The following is a 19,610-nucleotide window of genomic DNA, read 5'->3' as shown; positions in this document are numbered from 1 at the left end:
TTTATGATCTCATTCTCTCTGAGGCTCGTTGGGAGATGGGACAGCTTCCAGATGTGACCGCGTCGCGCCAGCCGCCCCACTTTACGCCTCCGTGTTGCTGGTTTGAAATTCAATGCTGACGTGCACGGCCGCGCACGAGCTAGCATCTACGAGCCCCCCCCTGTATGTTAGGTAAACAGTGATATGTACAGTTATCTACAGGTGTCTTCACTGAAGCTCAAACGTGTGCACGTTGAGGTTCAGTCAGCCCTATTTTCCCCGTGTTGAAGATTTCTCCGCTCTTCCTTCCTCAGCTCTTCATCTGCTTTTTAAAAAATATATATGTATGTATGTATGTATGTATGTATGTATGTATGTATGTATGTATGTATGTTGTATGTATGTATGTATGTATGTATGTATGTATGTATGTATGTATGTATGTATGTATGTATGTATGTATGTATGTATAGATCAGCTGTGAACGTTTCACGAGCTCCTCTTTCTGCTTCGATGCTGAAGTTGTGTAAAGTGCTACAACCGGTTATTGAGAGAGAAATGATTAAAAAAAAAGGAGGAATTAAAACGATATCAAACGTGCTCATTCGTCAGTCTGAGGACTCGCTCTCGCACGCACGCGCTCGTGCACCGATGGTTCACGCGCAAACGTCCGGGCGACCCCCGAAGCGAGTGGCGTCTATCTGGCGGAGCGGCTGTTCTTGTACTGGCAGAGGAGGAGGTGCTTGAAGGTCTTCTTGAAGGTGACGTTGCAGAGGGCGTAGCAGGCCGGGTTGATGGTGCTGTTGATGTAGCACAGCCAGTAGCCGATAGTCCAGACGGTGTTGGGGATGCAGCTGGAGCAGAAGGTGTTGATGAGCACCATCACGTTGTACGGAGTCCAGGTGGCCACGAAGGCCACCAGGATGGCCATGATGGTGCGGGTCACCTTCTTCTCCCGCGACGGCGCCCCTTTTTTCTTCTTGTTGGGCGGCTGCTTCGTCATCTTCACGATCTTCCGCGCCACGTGGTTCTGCCGCTCGGTGGCCGGGACGATCTCCACGGTGGCGTTGGAGGGCGTGTAGCAGTCCCCCTTGGGTGATTTAGTCTTGATCTTGATGCAGGTCAGCTTCGAACCGCCCGCCTTCGCCCGCTGGCGTGGGAGCGGCTGGCTCGCCTCTGCACTGGTGTCGGCGGCGGAGGGCGCCGCCTCCTCCTCCTTCTGGTTGGCCATGCTGCCCGATGTGGAATCGTTGGAGCTCTCTTTCTCCTCTGCGGTGGTGCAGTTCTCCCTCGTCATGTCGTCTCCTTCGGTTTCTCCCTCGGCGGTGGTGGAGGACGGTCCCTTGCCGTTCTGCAGTTTTTCCTCGTGCTGGTTGGCGCCGTGGTTGGCGTTCTGGCTCTGGGAACATCCTGTATCTTCCCCCGGTACGTTGTTATTGTTGGCTTTTGGCGTGTTGTTCCTCCTCTGGCCTTGTAACAGGGGCTCTGGATTGGGGCCCGACGGTTTGCGGTTCTCCTTCTTCACGCGGCTCTTGCTCGCTCGGGAGATCTGCCAGTAGAGCTGAATCATGATGATGACAGGCAAGTAAAAGGCGGCGATGGCGGTGCCGAAAGTCACCGCGGCATTTGAGAAAAACTGGATGTAGCACTCCTTCTCCGGCACCGTCCTCCCACCAACGATGAACTGCCAGAAGAGAATCGCCGGAGCCCAGAGGATGAAGGAAAGGACCCAGGCCGCCGCGATCATCATTCCCGCCATCTTGGTGGTCCTCTTGACAGGGTAGCTGAGGGGCTTGGTGACGCAAAAATATCTGTCAAAGCTGATGATGAGGAGGTTCATGACGGACGCGTTGCTGACAACATAGTCCAACGCCAACCAGAGGTCGCACACCACGGGGCCCAGAGGCCAGTAGCCGATCACAATGTAGACCGTGTACAAGTTCATGGAGCAGAGTCCGATGATGAGGTCAGCACACGCCAGGCTGAACAAAAAATAGTTGTTGACCGTCTGCAGGTTCCTGTTGACTTTGATGGAGAGCATGACCAGGATGTTCCCGATGACGGTGACCAAGCTGAGGGACCCGGCCACCAGCACGATGAACACCACCTCCACCGTCTTGTAGGGGCTCGCGCTCTCTTCCGCGACATCCGTCTCGTTGCCTTCGGAGGCATTCCAGTAGGTGAAGTTGAACGCGTCCATTTGTTCTCGAGCCGCCGCCTCCTACTCAGATGGAACCTGCGAGAGAGAGAAAAGAGAGGAGGTGAAGATTGTCACGCGGCCATTTTGTGTCAAACGCACATTCCGAATTTAGCTATTTTCATTTTTGTTTGTTCCCATTTGAATGAAATATTCCATCAGCGCTTTAACACCTCTGCTTTCATTTGCATCCAGGATGTGCCGGGTGTCTCTAATGGCGTGAAAAACCATGATTAGCCAGGAATCATTTGTGAGGCGCCGCCTGTGCAGCCTGACCTTTAGCACGGCTGCTTTTTACCTCGTCACAAAGCAGATTATCAAATAACGGTGACAATTGTGGCTGCGGCTCGAATCGTCCGGTAATTATTTTTGAAAAAAAAAAAAGAAGAAGCAGGAAACAGTCTTTTCCATCACAAACAACACCTCAGCCCATTAGCCGAAGAAAAGACGGGGATGAAAGGATGCTGTAATAAAGCAGCTGTAGCTGTAGCCCCCTGGGCCTATAGGGTGGTGGAGGTCCCCCTGCCCCTCCACAGGTCCACGTGGAAAAGATCAATTTAGTTACGTAACAAATCTTTGCCTACAAAACAGCACTCTGAAAATAAAAGTGTTGCTGCCTCTTCCTTCTCACCCCCCACTGCTTAAACGCACACACACACTCACACACAGCGTTAACAGTATTGAGAGTTCAGTAAAAACTTTAAAGGAATTATTGACAAAAATCGGCACTGCTATTTTATCTTCAAAAGGTCCGTTTCTGACTTGTGCTCGGAAATTCTCTGGCTGCGGCGCTCTAACATTCCTTTGATCTTTGGTGACCCACTACTTCCTGCTCTTACACTGGCACATTTGCCTGTATCTCAGGCCTCGCTTTGACTGATGCGCCGCTCGGTTCCATTTCTTTGATGCGGGGAGGAATGTGCTTCATCTGCCGAGGGGCCAGAACTCTTCAGCTGAGTCTGACATAAATCACGGTGGCGGAATAAAACATATCCAACCTGTGTTGGTTGGGTGTGTAAATCGATCCCCGCGCTATTCTGGCAATACTTTAAAGATTGATGTGCTGCCCAGGACTTTCTCCACTCCGCAGAGGAAACGGATCCGCTGCGATCGGACCGAAATCCTGGAGGAAAATCCAACGCATTTATCGCACCTGGAGCTGAGCTGAAGCTGAATCAGTTACATTTGTAGACCGAGAGACAAAAACTCCGCTTTAAGTGAGTAAATCTGACTCTTTGCTTCAAGTTGGGATGCTAGAAACCTGTTTCTGAGGTTCGAGGATAAACTATCGTAGTTGTGCCCAGAAGGTGGCGCTACAGGCAAAGTGAGATGTGGTAAAAGGTAGAAGAAGGGCACCAGGCCGAAGGTAAACAGAGCCATCAACCATCACCAGAGTCTCTGACGTCAGTGGATCCTATAAAAAAAGACACCTGAGTCCCTGCGGTGCTGCTGGTGAGGCACCGGAGCGGCTGCAGACTCGCCTCTTTCGCCATTTCGGCTCAGTTGCTGAGTAACTAGTGAACATTCACTTATCTGCTGTGCCAGAATTCCCTAATCACTGCATTAGCCACGGAGCTAAGCTCGCCTAATCCCCATAAAATGTTCGAGTCCGCCGATTTATATTCAAAAACACCAACAATACGAACGGGACGCACTTGTTGCTTGCTTGGGACAAGTGGATTAGAGAAATAAAGTGGCTCAGCGTTGATGGTCATATCACAGCGGAGACTCTTTAGTCCCCTGGCTGCGGTTTAAGCCGAGCCCCGCGGCTAAAAACCTTAGCTAAGGCCGTGACCTGGCTACACTCAACCGGAGACCTTCAGGAGCGAGTGGGAGCTGTTCTGGAAGCTTCCGTCCACTCGCTGGGATCCCATGTGACGCCTCCGATGGGTAAGGCCTCACAGATTTGCAGTTTTATAGCCTCGGTGTGCTAATGTTGCTAACACCTCAATATCCAACGTTTTCGTAGGGGCTCCCTAGAGCGTCCGTTGTTGAAAGAAGAAAGACGTAGCGGCGCTCCTGCTAGCATCAGGGCAGCCAGCAGAGCCCAGTCAGGTCAGCACCCGCAGACACGTTCGTTATTTTTATCACCAGAAAGATGAAGGGATAACGTCGAAAGTAACAGCGTCTGCCGCGAGCTAATTTCCTGCATCGTTCCCGAATTTTCCATTTTTTTTTTGTTTGGGGTATTAGAAGAAGAGCGAGACAGGACAGTTGGTGCCATGGGAGGCTGTGAATAAATGAGCTTGAGTATTGTTCTGTGTTCACTCCCGGTCCTCCTGGCACTGCTCAGTAGAGCTGAAAATTGCTTCTGCCCTCGGGGAGGACAAGAGGGCCAAACTCAGCCCGTTCCCTCTGCGCTCGCCATCTTCCTGTGCTGGACTTCAGAGCAGACAAAAGGCTTCTGAGCAAACCCAAATAACGCCGCTGAGGTCATTATTTTCACCCGCTTTGTCTCACATAAGAGGCAAAATAAGCGTCCACTCGGGTCTCCAGGGGCCGGCGACGCCTCCCGGGCCCCCGTCGACGCCTCCTCACGCGTAAACGCCGAGGTGTTCCCAAACGGGGCCGCTCCATTAAGCCGGCGCATTTGGTCACGTCCCCTGTGTCGGACCGCTATTCCCTATCTTTGAGCACTGATCCGGGGGCTCTTGCCCCCCTGCCTTCACTGATTACATGCATTTCTGCTGCTGGCCCCCTGCCGCAGGAGCGCGCCCGTTTGGCCTCCGTCTCCTCGCCATTTGCAGCAAAGCGTGTCTGGAATGGAAACGCTACGATTGCGGCACCGCGTCGGCTCCACAGGAGGTAAAGACACACTCGTCTCATCCGTATTCGTGTTTCAAAAGGCTGCTGGTGCTGCTGGTGCTGATCTGAAAACACGGTATTTACACCAACATGGCTGCAATAACGGAAAAACTCGTATATTTTTAAAATATCGCCTCTCTCGGACTGTTAGCGGCTCTTCCTGGAGTCGCCTCATGTATGCGTGTGGCCTGATGTAACCGCAGCGAAACACAACCTGTCACGATGGGTCAAACTTTTACCGCGTTGAAAAGTGACCGTTCGGGATTTTTTTCCCGCTGAATTAGAATAATACAAAGAAAAATGTCCTGATATCCTCATAAAACTTTCCCACTCTCGCTCACCAGTACAAATCAGCCTTCGTTAGCTTGCGTGTTTCCGCTGGATCGAGGATAACGAGCTGTCTTCTATTGGCTAGCTTGATAGCCGAGCACTTTCCCAACATTAATTGTGACATAACCGAGGTGCTGTATGTCATCGGACTGGGTTCACTCCCTGGGAGATACCCCAGGTTCCTCTTATTAGCATTTCTGATGCTATCACTCTTCCTCCACGTAGCCTGAGGTCTGCTGGTATCACCCACGATCACCGCATATCCAGGGCTAACGAAGCACCAAGCGCTCTGAATTATGCAGGAGGAGATAATTAAAAGGGCTCCTCGTTTTTGTAGGTGTGACGGACCCTCTCCAAACAGACCTCTTTGGCAGTCCTCCATCTGAGTGGACACCAGAAAAGAGACAATAACAAGCAGGAAATGGCTCTCGAGTGGGCGGTAAAACAAGCCGCAATTATCCACAAACAGCCGTGTGGAGTCGTTGCGCTGTAAGGACTCGTGACCTTTGACCTCTAGAGGCCAGAAACAACCAGACCATTTTACGGGAAATTAGCTTCCGTGTTGCTACGACCGTCCTCGCTTCTGTCCTTTACTTTGTCTAAACATGCACAGAGGTCAACATGTTGGTATTCCAGCTACTCTCCCTCCACGACCTCGGCCCGCCGCTGCCTGCCCGCCGCCGCGGTCCATTCTTACATTTAGAGTCGTGGAACCAAACCAGATCCGAGTTTCGGCGGTCCGATCGTCACGCCCGTCGTCTTCCGGGATGCAGAAAAAAGGACGCGGCTGCTAATGAATGCACGCGAGGTCCTCCAGCAAGGGTGCAACGTGAAGGGAGACAAGTCAATTTTCTGCTGTCACGGAAAAAAACCCCGTAGCAACTGGAACCCGACAAACACTGTCACGCTGCCGACTCCAGCGCTCAGCGGCCCACCTCGCACTTCACGCTAAGAGGGTTGATTTGAAATTATATGGCCACCGCAGAGCAGCCCGGCCGCACGTCTCCTCCGTTGATTCGGAGCTAATTAGCCGTTTTTCATCTTTTGAATCGTAATTGCGCCTCAAGAGAAAAAGCTAAGCGATGCTACAAGTGTATTAGCCTGAGCGTCACTGGAGAAATTTGTCGTTTGTTGCCAATCCTTCATGTTAGCTACATGCTAAGCAAGAGGGGAAGCAGATGGAAGCAGCTGGATCTATTTTAATGCGCTTTTAGGCTCAGTCGTTGCTCATAACAGGAAATGGAAATAAATCTGTTGACTGTGACCAACAATACTGAAGTCACAGGGGGGCTGTTTCTGCTAATGGCTAACATATAAAATCATCTCTGTGTTCTGTCTCCTGATAACTGAGCACATGGCCGATGCCAGAGGACAAACACGAGATGCACAAACACAAATGACGTGACCGGAGCTCTTTATAGGTCCTTATTAAGCATCGTTCCAGCCACCGCCGCCTCCTCCTCCTAAGCTAGCATAGTTTATCCTCTGTTAAAATGTGACCCTCCTTCAGCTGGTTGGACCCCCCTCGGTCCTCTCGAGGGAGGTGTGTCTGCAAACTGCTGAGGACCATTTCAAGAGCCCCAAAACATGCTAACGTCAGCAGCTGCCTACGAAGAGCAACATCTGTCCGGAAGGTCGGGTCCGTGGTGACAGCCCGCCGGACGACAGCCGCAGCACGCGGAGACACGTTAATTGTGAGCGTGCGAGCGGGGATTTAGCGCCCCAAAGCTCGCCGATGGAGTAATTGTCCCGGCATTTCCATTTCTACCGCGTCAAAAATGTGCCCGATGATCTAATCTGCGTCTCATATGGGGGAAATAATAGAACATGGATGATTGCTCCTACGCGCCGCGGCTCAAGCTGCCGCGTTTTCAGGCTGTGACTCAGACGAATCTGTGGAACCCTCAACGTTGGGCTGTGGTGAATCCACGCATGTGGGGACCGGCTGCCTCGCCCTGCTGCTGCTCCCTCTCCGTAGCCTTCCTGCCATCAGCGGCGATATTGGCTGCTTCCTTCTCGGCGCTGCCTCTGGGATTTCCCTGCTGTTGCTCCTGCTATATATACAGTTGGCAGCGTTGAGCCGGCCTGCTCGCCTCCCCTGGCAGTTGTTGGCTCATTACCGATTTCACGTGGAGCATCGACGTGGATGCACTCTCCTCGTTTGTGGAGGAGCTCGGTAATCAGCCGGCGTAGGTGAGGCAGAGCTCGCTGCCTCTCGTTCAATTAAAGCTCGGCCGCCGCCGCCGCGCGAGCGTGCGGTCACATTACCGGGGATGGATATCGGGAGGATAAGTGCTGCTGAGGTGCGCACTTCAATCCTGATGCGAGCTGGAGGCTCCACCAAGCTGCGAACAAACGGAAAGGTCACCTTCTATTAGCGCGCCGCAACGCTGCGTTTGAGTACTGAGCCCGTGTCGTACGGGGGAGCTCTCCCGGGGTCCTGGTCGAGCCGCCGCCGGTGGGCCGGGACCGACTCCGCCCCCACGTGCTGTGACTCGGGCGGATGAGCAGTCAGAAGTAGCCCAAGATGGCGGCTGCTGTGACACCGTTGCCGGTTCAATCGCTCCCGCGAAAGGCGGGTCGTTAGCATTCGGGTTGCGTTGGAGCGCGCGCACCGGCTGCCAGGAGGAGAATCTCAATAATATTATGGGATGTGGGAGATGGAGAGGAAGACTTAAATATGGATCTGAATGAGGGACGCTGGAATTTTAAGTCCTTCAATCTGCACTGATTGCTAATCAGAGGCGTTTGAGGCTCGGCCATATAAAGCCATCGCCGTCAGCCGTCCCTCACACACACTTCTGCTCATCTCCACGAGCCTTCGCCGGCACTCTTAATCATCCTGCTGCCGTCACCATCACTGTCGCCCCCGCTCCGGTCCTGTCCTCGTCCCCCCCGCCCGTATGTGTCCCGCTTGCGACGTATCGCAGCGGTATACGAGGCTCCAGTGCTTATTAAGATAGCGAGAGATAGCGACCGACAGGGAACGCAGAGCGAGCAGATAAAGGATGCGCTCGTTGGATTTGTTCCACTTCATTGTTTCTGTCTGTCTTCTGTGAGCCAGAATTAAAGCACCACTACAGCACCAGCCGGTTGCCCTTGGAAACCCTGATCTGTGTACAGCGCAGTGTCACATTCCTCCGTGAGGACGATCCAGAGGCCACAAACGTTTCCTCCGGTTTTGAACCGACGGAAGAGAAGCCAGGAGAGTGTCTGTTTCAGCGAGGCGTTCAGGGACCGGCGGTCCTTGAACCGCCGAGGCGTGACGGCTGCTCGTTTACAGGCGACAGATAAGACGGAGACGCAGCTCGTCGGGTAGTCTGTAAACATGGCTAATGCTAATCCGCCCACGCACGAGGCTACGCGGCTAAAACTCCACACAACTTTTCCCCCACCGTTCCCGGACACGTAAACCTCATCCAAACACCGTAAATCCTGCTCATCCAAGCGCCGCTTCTTGACTCATTTCAGGGAATTTTAAGTGCCGCGCTCACAAACCCTGATGATCATTTAAGCCGCCGCCATCGATTACACGGCGACAGCTCACTTCAACCAAGTCGGTGGCGTTTGAATCAGAACAGAAGGATAAATATTAGAGTTCTCGGAAAAAAAAAACCGGAGGAGCTGCGAGGGGAATTTTAAATCCACAATCAGGTGTGATTTATGTAGAGCACCTGGTGCTGTTGTAGGCGCTGACCTGCAGGCGCGATAAGATGGACGAGCCTTATTATCAGCACCACAAAGGGCTAGCGCAGAGCTAGCGCGACCGCGTCCGCTCGCCGCCGCCGAGTCCTGAAAGCGGGAGACAAAAACACAAAGAGGAGACGAGGACGGAATGCTGGGAAAAAGCGTCAGAGAGGGACGTCTGAAGCCAAGAGGTGTCAGCGGGTAATTAGCCCTCCTCCCGCCCCCCCTCGCGCTCCGCTACGCTCCTCCGTCCTCGGGTCGTGATTGACAGCCACGGATTTCGTACATTCCACTGAACTTTTGCGCCTTTTCAAGCGTCCGAGGCTAATTGGCGTTCCGCATTTTTCCGAGCGACGGCGCACCTAAACGAACCGCCCCGGAGAACGGCGCGCCTGCCGCCACTCAGAGTCTCGCAGCTAATTATTCATTAGCTGATCTGACGGCGTCGACCGCCGCTGTGTTGACTTTAGCGCACGCCACGAGGAGAAGCAGCCCGAGGAGGGACCCTGTCGTTGCTAATTGTGCTAATTAGCTGGGTGTGATGTGTTGTGCAGCGAAAGGGCGCAAGTGTGACCCGCTCTCACCGACTCAAGCGTCCCTCGCCGGCTGGTGTTGCCATGGCGTCAGGAAGCTGCAGCCCGTAAAACAGAAACTCAACTTCAACGTCCCCGACCTTTGACCTCTCACGAGGGTCAGCACGTCAAAGCCCCCCCGAATGGGAGGAAAATGGCTTCAGAGCGTCTCGCTGATGAGGTCTGACGACACCACGTTCAATCAGCTGGAGTCGATTTCGCCTGGCGTGACGTCCCTCCACAACAAGCTGTCAATCATCCATGACCTCAGAGCGCCGCCGCCGCCACGGCTCAATCTGTCACTTCCGTCCTTATCTGAAGCATCTAAACTGGAGATTAACCAATAAGCTTAATTGGAACAGGACAAGTTTACACAGCGATAAGCGGAGCGAGACGGCTAAAGCTGTGTTTGCTAGCCTCCCTCGTTTGTTTGCATTGTTTTCTAATTCCCTTATCTTTGTCGTGGCAGAAGTTAATGAAGCTAAGGAGGGAGTGTTGAAGGGATTATCCGCCTGCAAAGGGAAATAAACATCTCTGTAATTGCTGACAGGTAACGACCGTTACGTTCTGCTCCGCAATATTTGCTGAGCACAAAGAAGCGAAATAATATTACTGCTAGCCAGCTAGCCACGCAAGAATTTTCTGCCCTTAAATCTGACCCAGAAGTCAAAGGCGGCTGGTTGGTATGTTGGCATTTCAGTGGACCTGCGGCCGGCGCCAGGAAGCTCCCTCCTCCGATCGATAAAGCTCTATTATTATTAGCATAATAATAGCATATTATTATATGCTATTCCAAGAGCGCCGCCGTCGAGCGCCTATGCTAACGTGGCGACGAGATCCCGATGAATTCCTCCCACAAATCACCTTCAGCTCTTCTTCACTCTTTAAGTGAGAGGTAAAAAGGCTGATTTTAATCCTCTGTGTTGTAATTTGATTCATACCCCCCCCCCCCCAGTATGACTGAGCTCGCCATCAGGCTGCAGTCACGCCGTCAGCGACGCTAAGGGGGCATTTCAGACGCTTTCATAGCAACATCTGCGCATTCTGGATTTAATATAAATGCATCTTTAGTTCCGGTTAGCTAGCATCATTAGCGCAGCGAGCTCCAGGTTCACTATGTTGGTCTGGTGCCTCCGTATCTGCCATTTCAGGGTTGTTCAGCCTTTTTCTAACCTGGTAAACAACAGAAATCAGCAGGGTTTCAGGAGATCTGAGACTTTTTTTGCTGAATGGTTCATTTGGCAGCAACGTGGGGCGTTTCATCTCGACCCTCCATCATGTTCTCGCCGTCTGGGTGCACAGGAGACCACCGAGGCTTTTCCCTGCCTATTTTTAGTCTAACCTTCAGAGTTTCTATTGCTATTTTCCGTCCATTCAGCCCAAATGTCAGGGCGGAGCGCTGCTTTTACCTGCGCTCATAGATCTCCTCCTCTGAGCTGTTGATGTAAATGTGCTCGGGGAGAATGGCGGGCCTGAAAGGATCTTTATCAAGCTTGAGAAAACTCCCTGTGTCAGGTATTTTTCAGCTGAGTGGGTCTGGCTAAACCAGCTGTCACAAAGAAGAATCGGCTCGCACCGCTGGCGTCGCAGCTCGCCGCTTTGACACAGTTTCGTGGCGAACTTTGAGACATCAGGTCAGGACTTTAGAGGCTTCAACTTTCATCTTTTGTTCAAAAGTTGTGGTAGAAACTCTAAAATCAAGGATTGGAGCCCCCCCTGGAGCAGTTAGGACTGGTCTGGTCCATAAACGGGGACCCTCTCAAAGCTTTGCTAGCTCGCTGCTATCTTCAGTTAGCTCAGCTAATGAGTCCGTGCAGCCGGTGGAGAGGAGGGGCAGCATGAACGCAGCCGATAGCGTTAGCGCATGAGCCCCGCGAGCTGATGACATGCTGAGGATGTCGAGCCCAACTGTCGTTACCCAAAAATCTAGGCGATTAGTGTGAGTTCACGATCGACACCTCTCACTTGCGTCAGTCTGTTAACTCTGGTCTGAGAGAATCCGGCAACAAAGACGTTTAATCTGAGCAGGATAATAGAAGTTTAACGGCCCCTTAAAAAGCCTCTGGCGTCGAGTTTGCCTGCTTTAATTCCTCTGATTTGCTTGTTTATTCTCTCTTTGTGCCTCTATGTGATTTTCCCTGGTTCCCCGCGGTGCTAAATGAAGTTCAAGACACACACACACACACACACACACACACACACACAGCGGGGGTGTGAGGTATCCGCCACTGCGGGTTTCCTCACATGCCGTGGAAATGATCGATTAGGTTGGCCGGCTCAAATAAAAATCCTTATGATAACTGTGGCACAGTTAGTTGCCTTTTAACCAACTGTTAGCCACCTGCTAGCTGCCTGTTCGCTACCTGTTAGCGGTGATTGATATTTTGGTTGCGAAGGAATAACTGCACGGGTTTCCTCCCTGACTTGGCTAAAGTTGGATAACTTGTTGCCTCTTCTCCTTTAACCCGCCTGACATTGAACTCACCACCTGATGCTGATAGCGGGCGATAACTGTTGCTAACACACAAGTTAAGCAACAGCGGTGACAAGCTAGCAAACGCCCACAACAGAATTTTGGGACTAGATACTCCTTGCAGGTAATCCCACAGCTACAATCTAACAGTCGTGGTGACGCCACAGAGCACAACAGATTTTACTTCCTTTAAAGGATTTAACGTAATTCTGCTCCAGTCGTCCGCAGGCGACGGCACGTCAGACCTGCGGAACCCTTCACGAGGCTCTTACAGGTGACGTTTAAACACAGGCCTCCCGCTGACCAAAGAAGACCTCCTCCATTAGCCCGTCTCGCTCTGTGTTTGGCCCCGCCCCCACGCCCGCCCGGCCGTGTCGGCCTCTTAATCAGATCAGGACGGCATATTCCACTAATCAGTGTAATAAAGGCTCTCTGAGAGCGTCGCTGCCCCATTAGCATCATTAGCCTGCTGAAAGGAGGGCCTCTGTAAGACCTGCTTGATCACCGCTGCCGGGTGGTGGGGTGGGGGTGTTGGTGGAGTGGGGGGGGGGGGGGCATCCATCTCTCAGGTGGCCATATTGATCTGTTTACTCCCATATGAGCCAGAGGGGCCCGGAGGATTTAGTCACCACGCAGGAGCTGAAAGAGCTGCTCTTCTGCCGCGTAATGGCCTCACTCTGTCTGCTGCTGGGAGGCTTGTCAGACAGCAGCAGACAAATGGAGCTAATGGCTCCTTTCTACTGCCCCCCCCACCCCCCTCTTTTTTTGTTTTTACTTTTACACCCTGCTGGGCGTCAGAGGTCAATAATCTGCTTCTGAGTTTAAAAGGCTCTGCCGGGTGGACCCTGGCACCTGCCTCCAATCATCCGCAGGCTCGTCCAAGGGCAGATCTTCCACGTCTGTTTGTTCTGGCAGCTGCAGCCAGTTTTCCTCTCCTGCCTGTGACCCCCCCCCCAGAGATGGTCTTTGTGTTGCTGCTGTGGCCACCGTGTGATGATAAAAGGCAAAGCCAGGAAGGTGCAGCCTCGTCCAGGCACCAGCTAGTGCTAGCATGAAGCTAATCTGTAGCTTTCACACAGCAACAAATGCAAATGTGACCGTTAGGAGCTGATGAGCTAAGCTAGTTCTGTCAATAAATGGGGTAAACAGCATAAATCAGAAGATGAATAAGGAAGATTTTGATATTACGAACGATTTCAGTTACATTCAGGAGATGAGGTGGAATTCCTCGACATTTTTCCGATCTACATGTTTCCGAAGCCATGCTAGTCCTCTACTAGCACGCTCGTAGCTACAGCCAGGACAGATAAACATCCCTCGAGGTTTTCTTATGTGGCTAGCTTTAGCTTTGGCTACGTTTAACAGCATTAATAAGCGGGTTTACCAATAAATGTCACCGTTGAAACAGAGACCAGATCAAGCGGGTTTGGGGAGAGAACGTTGTCGTCGTCAGAGAATTCCAGAGAATTCCCGAGAATTCCATCTGCTGCGACCGAGGGCGCCGGCGCCCGTCAGATCTGTTGTTCGACAGCTCTGCGCGGTTTTCCTCGCGCTGACAGATCGCTGAGTGCCTTTAATCTGCGGGCCTCATACTCGACCGGCAACGTGTCGGCCTAGGGCGGGCGCCCGTTCAGCTGGACAGCGGCGGCGGTGGCGGCGCTCCGGGGCAGAGACGGAGGGCCCTCGTCGGTCTGATTAATGACCCCCCCCCGTCCCAGCTGCCTCGCAGGCTGGAAGACGTCCTCCTAATGTGCACTTGAAGAGGCGCTACAGGTCGGCATGGCGGCGTGCTCCTTGGATCCGCTCTCGCTCGCGCTCGCCTTACTGACTCGCCGTAATCGCCACAAGTGCTGCCGCCTTTTCAAATTTCCAGGCAGTGACGCAGGTCGCTAAAGCGGCTTCATCCTCCAAACCTCCGACATGTTTACATCACGACTCAGCGAGTTCTCCGGGTCAATTTAACGCCTTTGTTTACCGAAACTGTCACTGGAAGGCTCAGACGTGAGCTAGCCGACATGTCAGCTTTTATTCGGAAGAGGTGACGTAAACCTCTACCCAAACTACGTTTGGCCGACTCCCAGTTCGACGAGTTCCGACCTTTATTTCTTGCATCGATTACTGTGAGTTTCTCTCCGCTCGGCTGGGACGAGACGCGACCGGATCATTTTAACTCTGTGCCAAAAAGAGACGAAGTTTCTGAACAACAGAATCATCGGAGAGGCTCTTAATGCAGCATCACTCCGCTAGATTAAGCGCTCTGAGTGGGCCTCGCTCCTCTTTCGTTGGCAGGTCCTCCTGCCACAAGAGTGCAATTAAAAGCTAAATTGCAGCGGCTAACGCTGATGGGTAACGTGTTTTAATGCTTCTACATGCAGATGCAGATTGATTGTATTAGCGTGAATTAGCTTGGGTTCTGCAGAGTGTTTCCAGGCTAACGCGTCGCAATTCCCTGATTAATTTGTATCTCGACGGTCAAAAGAGCGGCGCTGCCAAACCGGTTCTGAATTTTACGAGCTAGCTCGGATCATATCGCAGATGGAGCGACTACGCTAAAGTAACCGAGCAGAGGGGACTTATTATAGCTTTAAAGGCGGCGGATTCGTCCTGTTGCTTTCAGCCGCGCGTTGACGCGACGCCAACCTCAAACCGGCAGGAGGCAGGGCTACGTTCGATAACAAAAACCTGAAACGCAACAATGGGATGGAATCATGTCCGGACCGCTGCCAGGCTAAGCATCTTAGGAAAAGTTCTGGAACAATGGCCTGTTGCCGCCATTCAGTCGGAGGATTACTTAATACAATTACCAGAGCCGGCAAACGGAGCGTGGAGAATGGGTCCCGTAATTACAGTCGGAAGGCGAGGAAGGTGTGTGAGAGAGATTAGAGAAAGGTGAACTCCACGGTGACACGCAGAATGAGGCCCCGCCCACCTCCCAAACACCCGTACGTTTCGCAGCTTAATTAGCGAGATGAGTCTTTCTGGGCTGAAACTGGACGTGAACGCTAAATACCAGTTCAAAACTGGGCTAACCTGGTTCATTTGTGGTTGCCGCACGGAGGGATTAGCTCCAGACTGCTAGCTATGGGCTGGTTTAGCGCCTGTTAGCCTTAGCAACACGCTACGGCTGTGGACGCCTAATAAAGCCCAGCACAATGGGAAGACGCACAATTTATTCAAAGCCACACGTCAGGCGGGTTCACCCTCCGGAGACCACGACGCTCTTTCCTCCAGCTAACGCTAGCGTTGTCAATGCCAAAATCCCCTCACTCTGATTGATGGACCCAAAGAAAACGGCTCCGCGATATTTGATTTGCGACCGTTTGACGACTAAAACCGGCACGGTTGAAACATGACAGCTGACAAGACGCCGTCCCCCCTCCCCCGCCGTTCGCTTTCATCAGGTGTCAGATAGATGTTGACATTTCATTTACTCGACTCTGCCGGGATTCACCTCCAATCAATGCTGGACACCCGGAGATATGCTAAATCTCGCTAACAGGCGAGCCGGCGGGTTGTGAGCGAGCGCCGCGTCCTCCGGAGGTAAATGTGCGGCGAGACGCGCGAGCGCCTGCATGTAAATGAGGCGGCGCCGCGGTTTATGTGCAGGATAACGGAGTTTCTCCTAATGAAACATGAAAGCGAGGTGATTTAGCTTCCCGCACACTTTCTTAGCGTGAACTCGCTGCTCTTGATTGATCCGCTCTTCATTTTCTCCAGCTGTCGTAATCATCATCCGTCTAACGTATTGATTCGTTTATATGGATACGATATGCTAGCCCCCTGATTGGACACACCCGCCGTATCTTAATGACAATCTACTGCTGCGCTAGCAACACATGCTAATGTGCGACGCGTTATCCGTCTTCTCGGATCGTGGCGTGATTCAAGCCCACCGATTGGCAGATAACGTCCCCAAAGCGACGCCCACCAGCTTCTCGGTGGCTTATCTGTCCGACTGAGTCTACGATGTTGCACATCAATGCAATGCTGTTTACTGTCCAGCTATGGGGGGGGGGTTCTCTCAAAAATCACCCCCTGGCAGTTTGCCGCCGCCGCCGCCGCCGCCGTGTCGGGAATAATCCGCTCGCTGAACCAGGAGCAGTGGAACATTTTCTTGGGGACAGAAGTGGCCTCCTCTGACTCCCCGCTGACTCCTCTTTCTTCCACTCCGCTCAGAAATTACTGCGAGCTATTGATGTGGCCAATCGAAGCTCTCGCAGCGCGCTGGCGAAATCGACCGTCGCGGCTGCGACGCGGCCAGCTGACGCTCTCCTCGGGGCCGTATTCATGTCAAAGCGTTAATCTGGCGCGGAGAAAAAAAAGCTTCCAAATCCGTGTCACTGATGTTTCCTCTCAGCCCTTTAGAGGCCTCAGATGGTTCAGATGGATGAATTTGTGGATGCCAGAAACAGCCAGATGTGACCCTGGAACACATCGGCGTGTTCCCTCTGTCGGGAATCTAAGGTGCTTCTCACTACTTCAACAACGGTCGACAAAACATTTGGTTTCCTCCTTTGTGGGATTGAAATATCTAAAATTAGAACCAACGATTAAAATATCCGCCTCCAAACTGAGGTTCTCGGCCCTCTGGTGGTACGCTAGTACACATTTATTGGACACAGATCGTAGATCAAATGAAAAGGTTGTGGAAAGAGCTGATGCTACAACCTTAGCGTGACCCTTCTTTCACTCCACCACCAGAACATCCAAGTAAAAATCGAATTAAACCGCAAAGGGCACGATGATATAAAAGTGATCGCAGGTGCGCCACAGTACGTAAAATCCAATCTCCTGAAAATCCAGCTCGGAGACCTGCACACGGGTTACGCGTCGGACGCGCTAATACCTGAGCTTTAAGGGCCCGTGTGGCTGCAGAAGCCGCCAATAATCCCGCTTGTATTGCTTCTAAAAGCAGATCGGAATTCCCTGTGATTTTATAGAGGAAGGTGTTTTCTTAGAGCACCTGCTCCCGATTTTACAACAAATAACGGCGGACACCGCGCGCAGGTGGCCCACACGCTCATTTCTTTATAGTTACTGCCTCCACCGAAGGAGAAGTCAGGCAGAAAATGACATTTTTCGCCAGCGCCGCTCCGGCTATAACCCGCAGCGGACGTAAATGTTAACGTCTAAAAACGCTGAGTGGATGGAACGCGAGGCCGGCTTGTAAATGGGGATTATGGGTAATGTAGAGCTTCTGTGGAGATGTGTGTTCTGATGATAATGGCTAATGAATGGTAACGAGCTGCAGCAAACAATAACTGTCGTTGGCACTTTGTCAACAGAAACGCCGCGCTGCTATGATTAGCATGATGCTACGATGTTTGTTTTCTTTGCAGTTTCGCAGAGGTTGACAGGTATCAAATGTGGGACGGGTTTTCTCTTTTTCTCATTTGTCTGCCCTCATGGAGTCTTCGCCAGCGTCAGCGGAGCGGTGCACTGCTAACGTCAACTTTTGTGCCAACTTATGCGAAACCTGCCTCCCGCAGCTTCGGCTGCAACTGAAAATTGCTTCTATCAACAGCTGTGGCCTTCACAACTGCGGGTCAACGCGCCGTTTGTGTTCATCTGGGCGCGACCGACGCTTTAAATCCGAACGATAAATATTTATTCGATCCGCGGGTCATTTGTAGCATCACGCTCCTACTCCAGATGACAGCTGTCGCATAAATGTAAGGAAAAAAAGGTCAAACAGTTTTCTGTAGAGGGTAATCTCATCTTAATATGATCTCTCACACACACACACACACACACACACACACACACCGTCATTAACATTCTTATTGACCTCTCACTGTTGACGCCAGAGTCGAACTGCGTCCCCGATTGGTCTATTTTCTACTCATCAGAGACGCTCAACGCCGGGCTGATCTCCTTGATGTTCCGGTGGCTTGCGTGGTCACGTCCCGCCGCGCTCGCCCGTCTCTATACGGAGGGACGATCCATACGGCGTGAATAATACACTCGCTGAGAGACTCCCTGCAGGACAAATGGTCAACGCGCGTTGGTTTCGGAGAGGTCGTCCATCTAAATCGTGTAAGACAGATGGATTTTCCGCCGTCGCTGTCGGATCACGTGCTCCATCAAGTGGATATTTGGGGACGTCCCCCCGTCCGGAAGCCCCAGGAGGCCAATCAGAGATGGAGCTGGGATCAATGTCCCACTTTTAGTAATTACTGTTTACTTTGGTTCATTATTCCTCCGAGCTTTGATTAAGCAACGGCCCTCGTGCGACGGATGCGTGGCCTTAATTGGCGGTTGCCAGGACGGCGCGTCTCTCCCCGCGGTCGTTTCGGGCAGAATGGTGGTCGGGAAGTGAGGGATGCCGGTTTGTCTTTGAGCCGTTTGTGTCGTCTTTGTCGACACGTGACGGAAGATGAGCGTCGGTCCTTCCAGCTACGCGTGGACGCAGAAAATGTTCTTAAGGTGACATTTGCAAGCTAATTAAAGGCAGGAAGAGGAAATGACCCGTGCAGGGTTTGGCACAGGCGGCTGCACACGGCCGACACAACGTCTGCATGTGCGTTGACGATACGACGCTACGCGTTGGGATAGCTAGCCGGCCACCGCTAATACCACACGGCTGGAAGACTTTCGGCGCCGTTTGAATTTGTAAACGGTAACAAAGTCGCAGTGGGAATATATTTGCATGCGATTGGGATAAATGTCCTAGAGGAAGCGGCGTCGGCTGTCAGATCTAACTCGTCACAGGCGCCTCCGAGCCAGCTGTTCCGCTCGCGCAGCAAACGCGGACGTCGGCACAATGAGCTAGCTTGACGTTTTCGGCATTTCGTTCCGATGAACGCTTCAATCAAGAAAAACATCTGGAATCAGCGGCGGCGGCTGCTCTCACGATGGGTGGGTTTACCCCGCCTCCCTGGGAGACACATCTGTCTCTTTAGGCTCCGCCCACCGCTCGTGACCACAGGTGACGGTGGAGGAGCGATCACTCCCCGGCCGAGCCTCCCGGCTCCGGCCTGTGCGGAGGGACCAGCTGCTGTTGAGATCCCCTCTTCAGCGGTGACAGTGAATCCCCGTTTTTCCCGGGAGCGCTGTTCTCTCCGAGCGCCTCATTCATTAAAGTGCCGGAGCGCCGTCCTGCCACAGGAGCACGTGCTAGCGTGCGCTAGCTTGCACAGAACCTCGCAAAGGCTCATCCGGTTCAACCGTATCACCGCGGAATCCCTCAGGAAGGCCGCCCCTCCTGACCCCCCGACCCCGACCCCTCCCCCGACTCCTCCCCCTCCTCCGCGAGGGCAGTTCCAATCTTTAAAAAAGACATTACCGAGCACTCAACGCCTGTCAGGGGGGAGGATGAGCTGCTCTCTGGTGACTTGTCATCCAAGGCACTTCACTTGCCACTCAGAATGAGGTCACAGACCCCCCCACCCCCACCGCCGACCTCGGGGCATTATTACCCTGTAATCATGTGTTGCTCCACTTGGCCACATTTGTTATTTCTTGTTGACAGGCTAATGTGAGAAGAAAGCAATTTTACCTGATGGATGGCCATCGGAGAGGGGAGAGCGGCCGCATCAGCTTCACGCCGTGCTGGTGAATTATGCGC

General features: G+C 52.6%; 1 protein-coding gene across 5 annotated transcripts in view; it reads right to left on the bottom strand.

Moving 5' to 3' along the window:
• Positions 1-373: 373 nt before the first annotated feature.
• Positions 374-19,610, bottom strand: part of chrm2a (cholinergic receptor, muscarinic 2a) — a 33,344-nt gene continuing 14,107 nt past the window's right edge. For all 5 annotated transcript variants that reach the window (XM_057022297.1, XM_057022302.1, XM_057022300.1 and 2 more), the window contains one exon: positions 374-2,215. In XM_057022297.1, the coding sequence (XP_056878277.1) occupies positions 677-2,179 (1,503 nt within the window). In that variant the 5' untranslated portion in view covers positions 2,180-2,215 and the 3' untranslated portion in view covers positions 374-676. The remainder of the gene's footprint in view (positions 2,216-19,610) is intronic.

This window comes from Takifugu flavidus, chromosome 22 (genome assembly GCF_003711565.1).
Source record: "Takifugu flavidus isolate HTHZ2018 chromosome 22, ASM371156v2, whole genome shotgun sequence".
Taxonomy (NCBI): Eukaryota; Metazoa; Chordata; class Actinopteri; order Tetraodontiformes; family Tetraodontidae; genus Takifugu; species Takifugu flavidus.
This window is presented reverse-complemented; position numbering and strand designations above follow the sequence as displayed.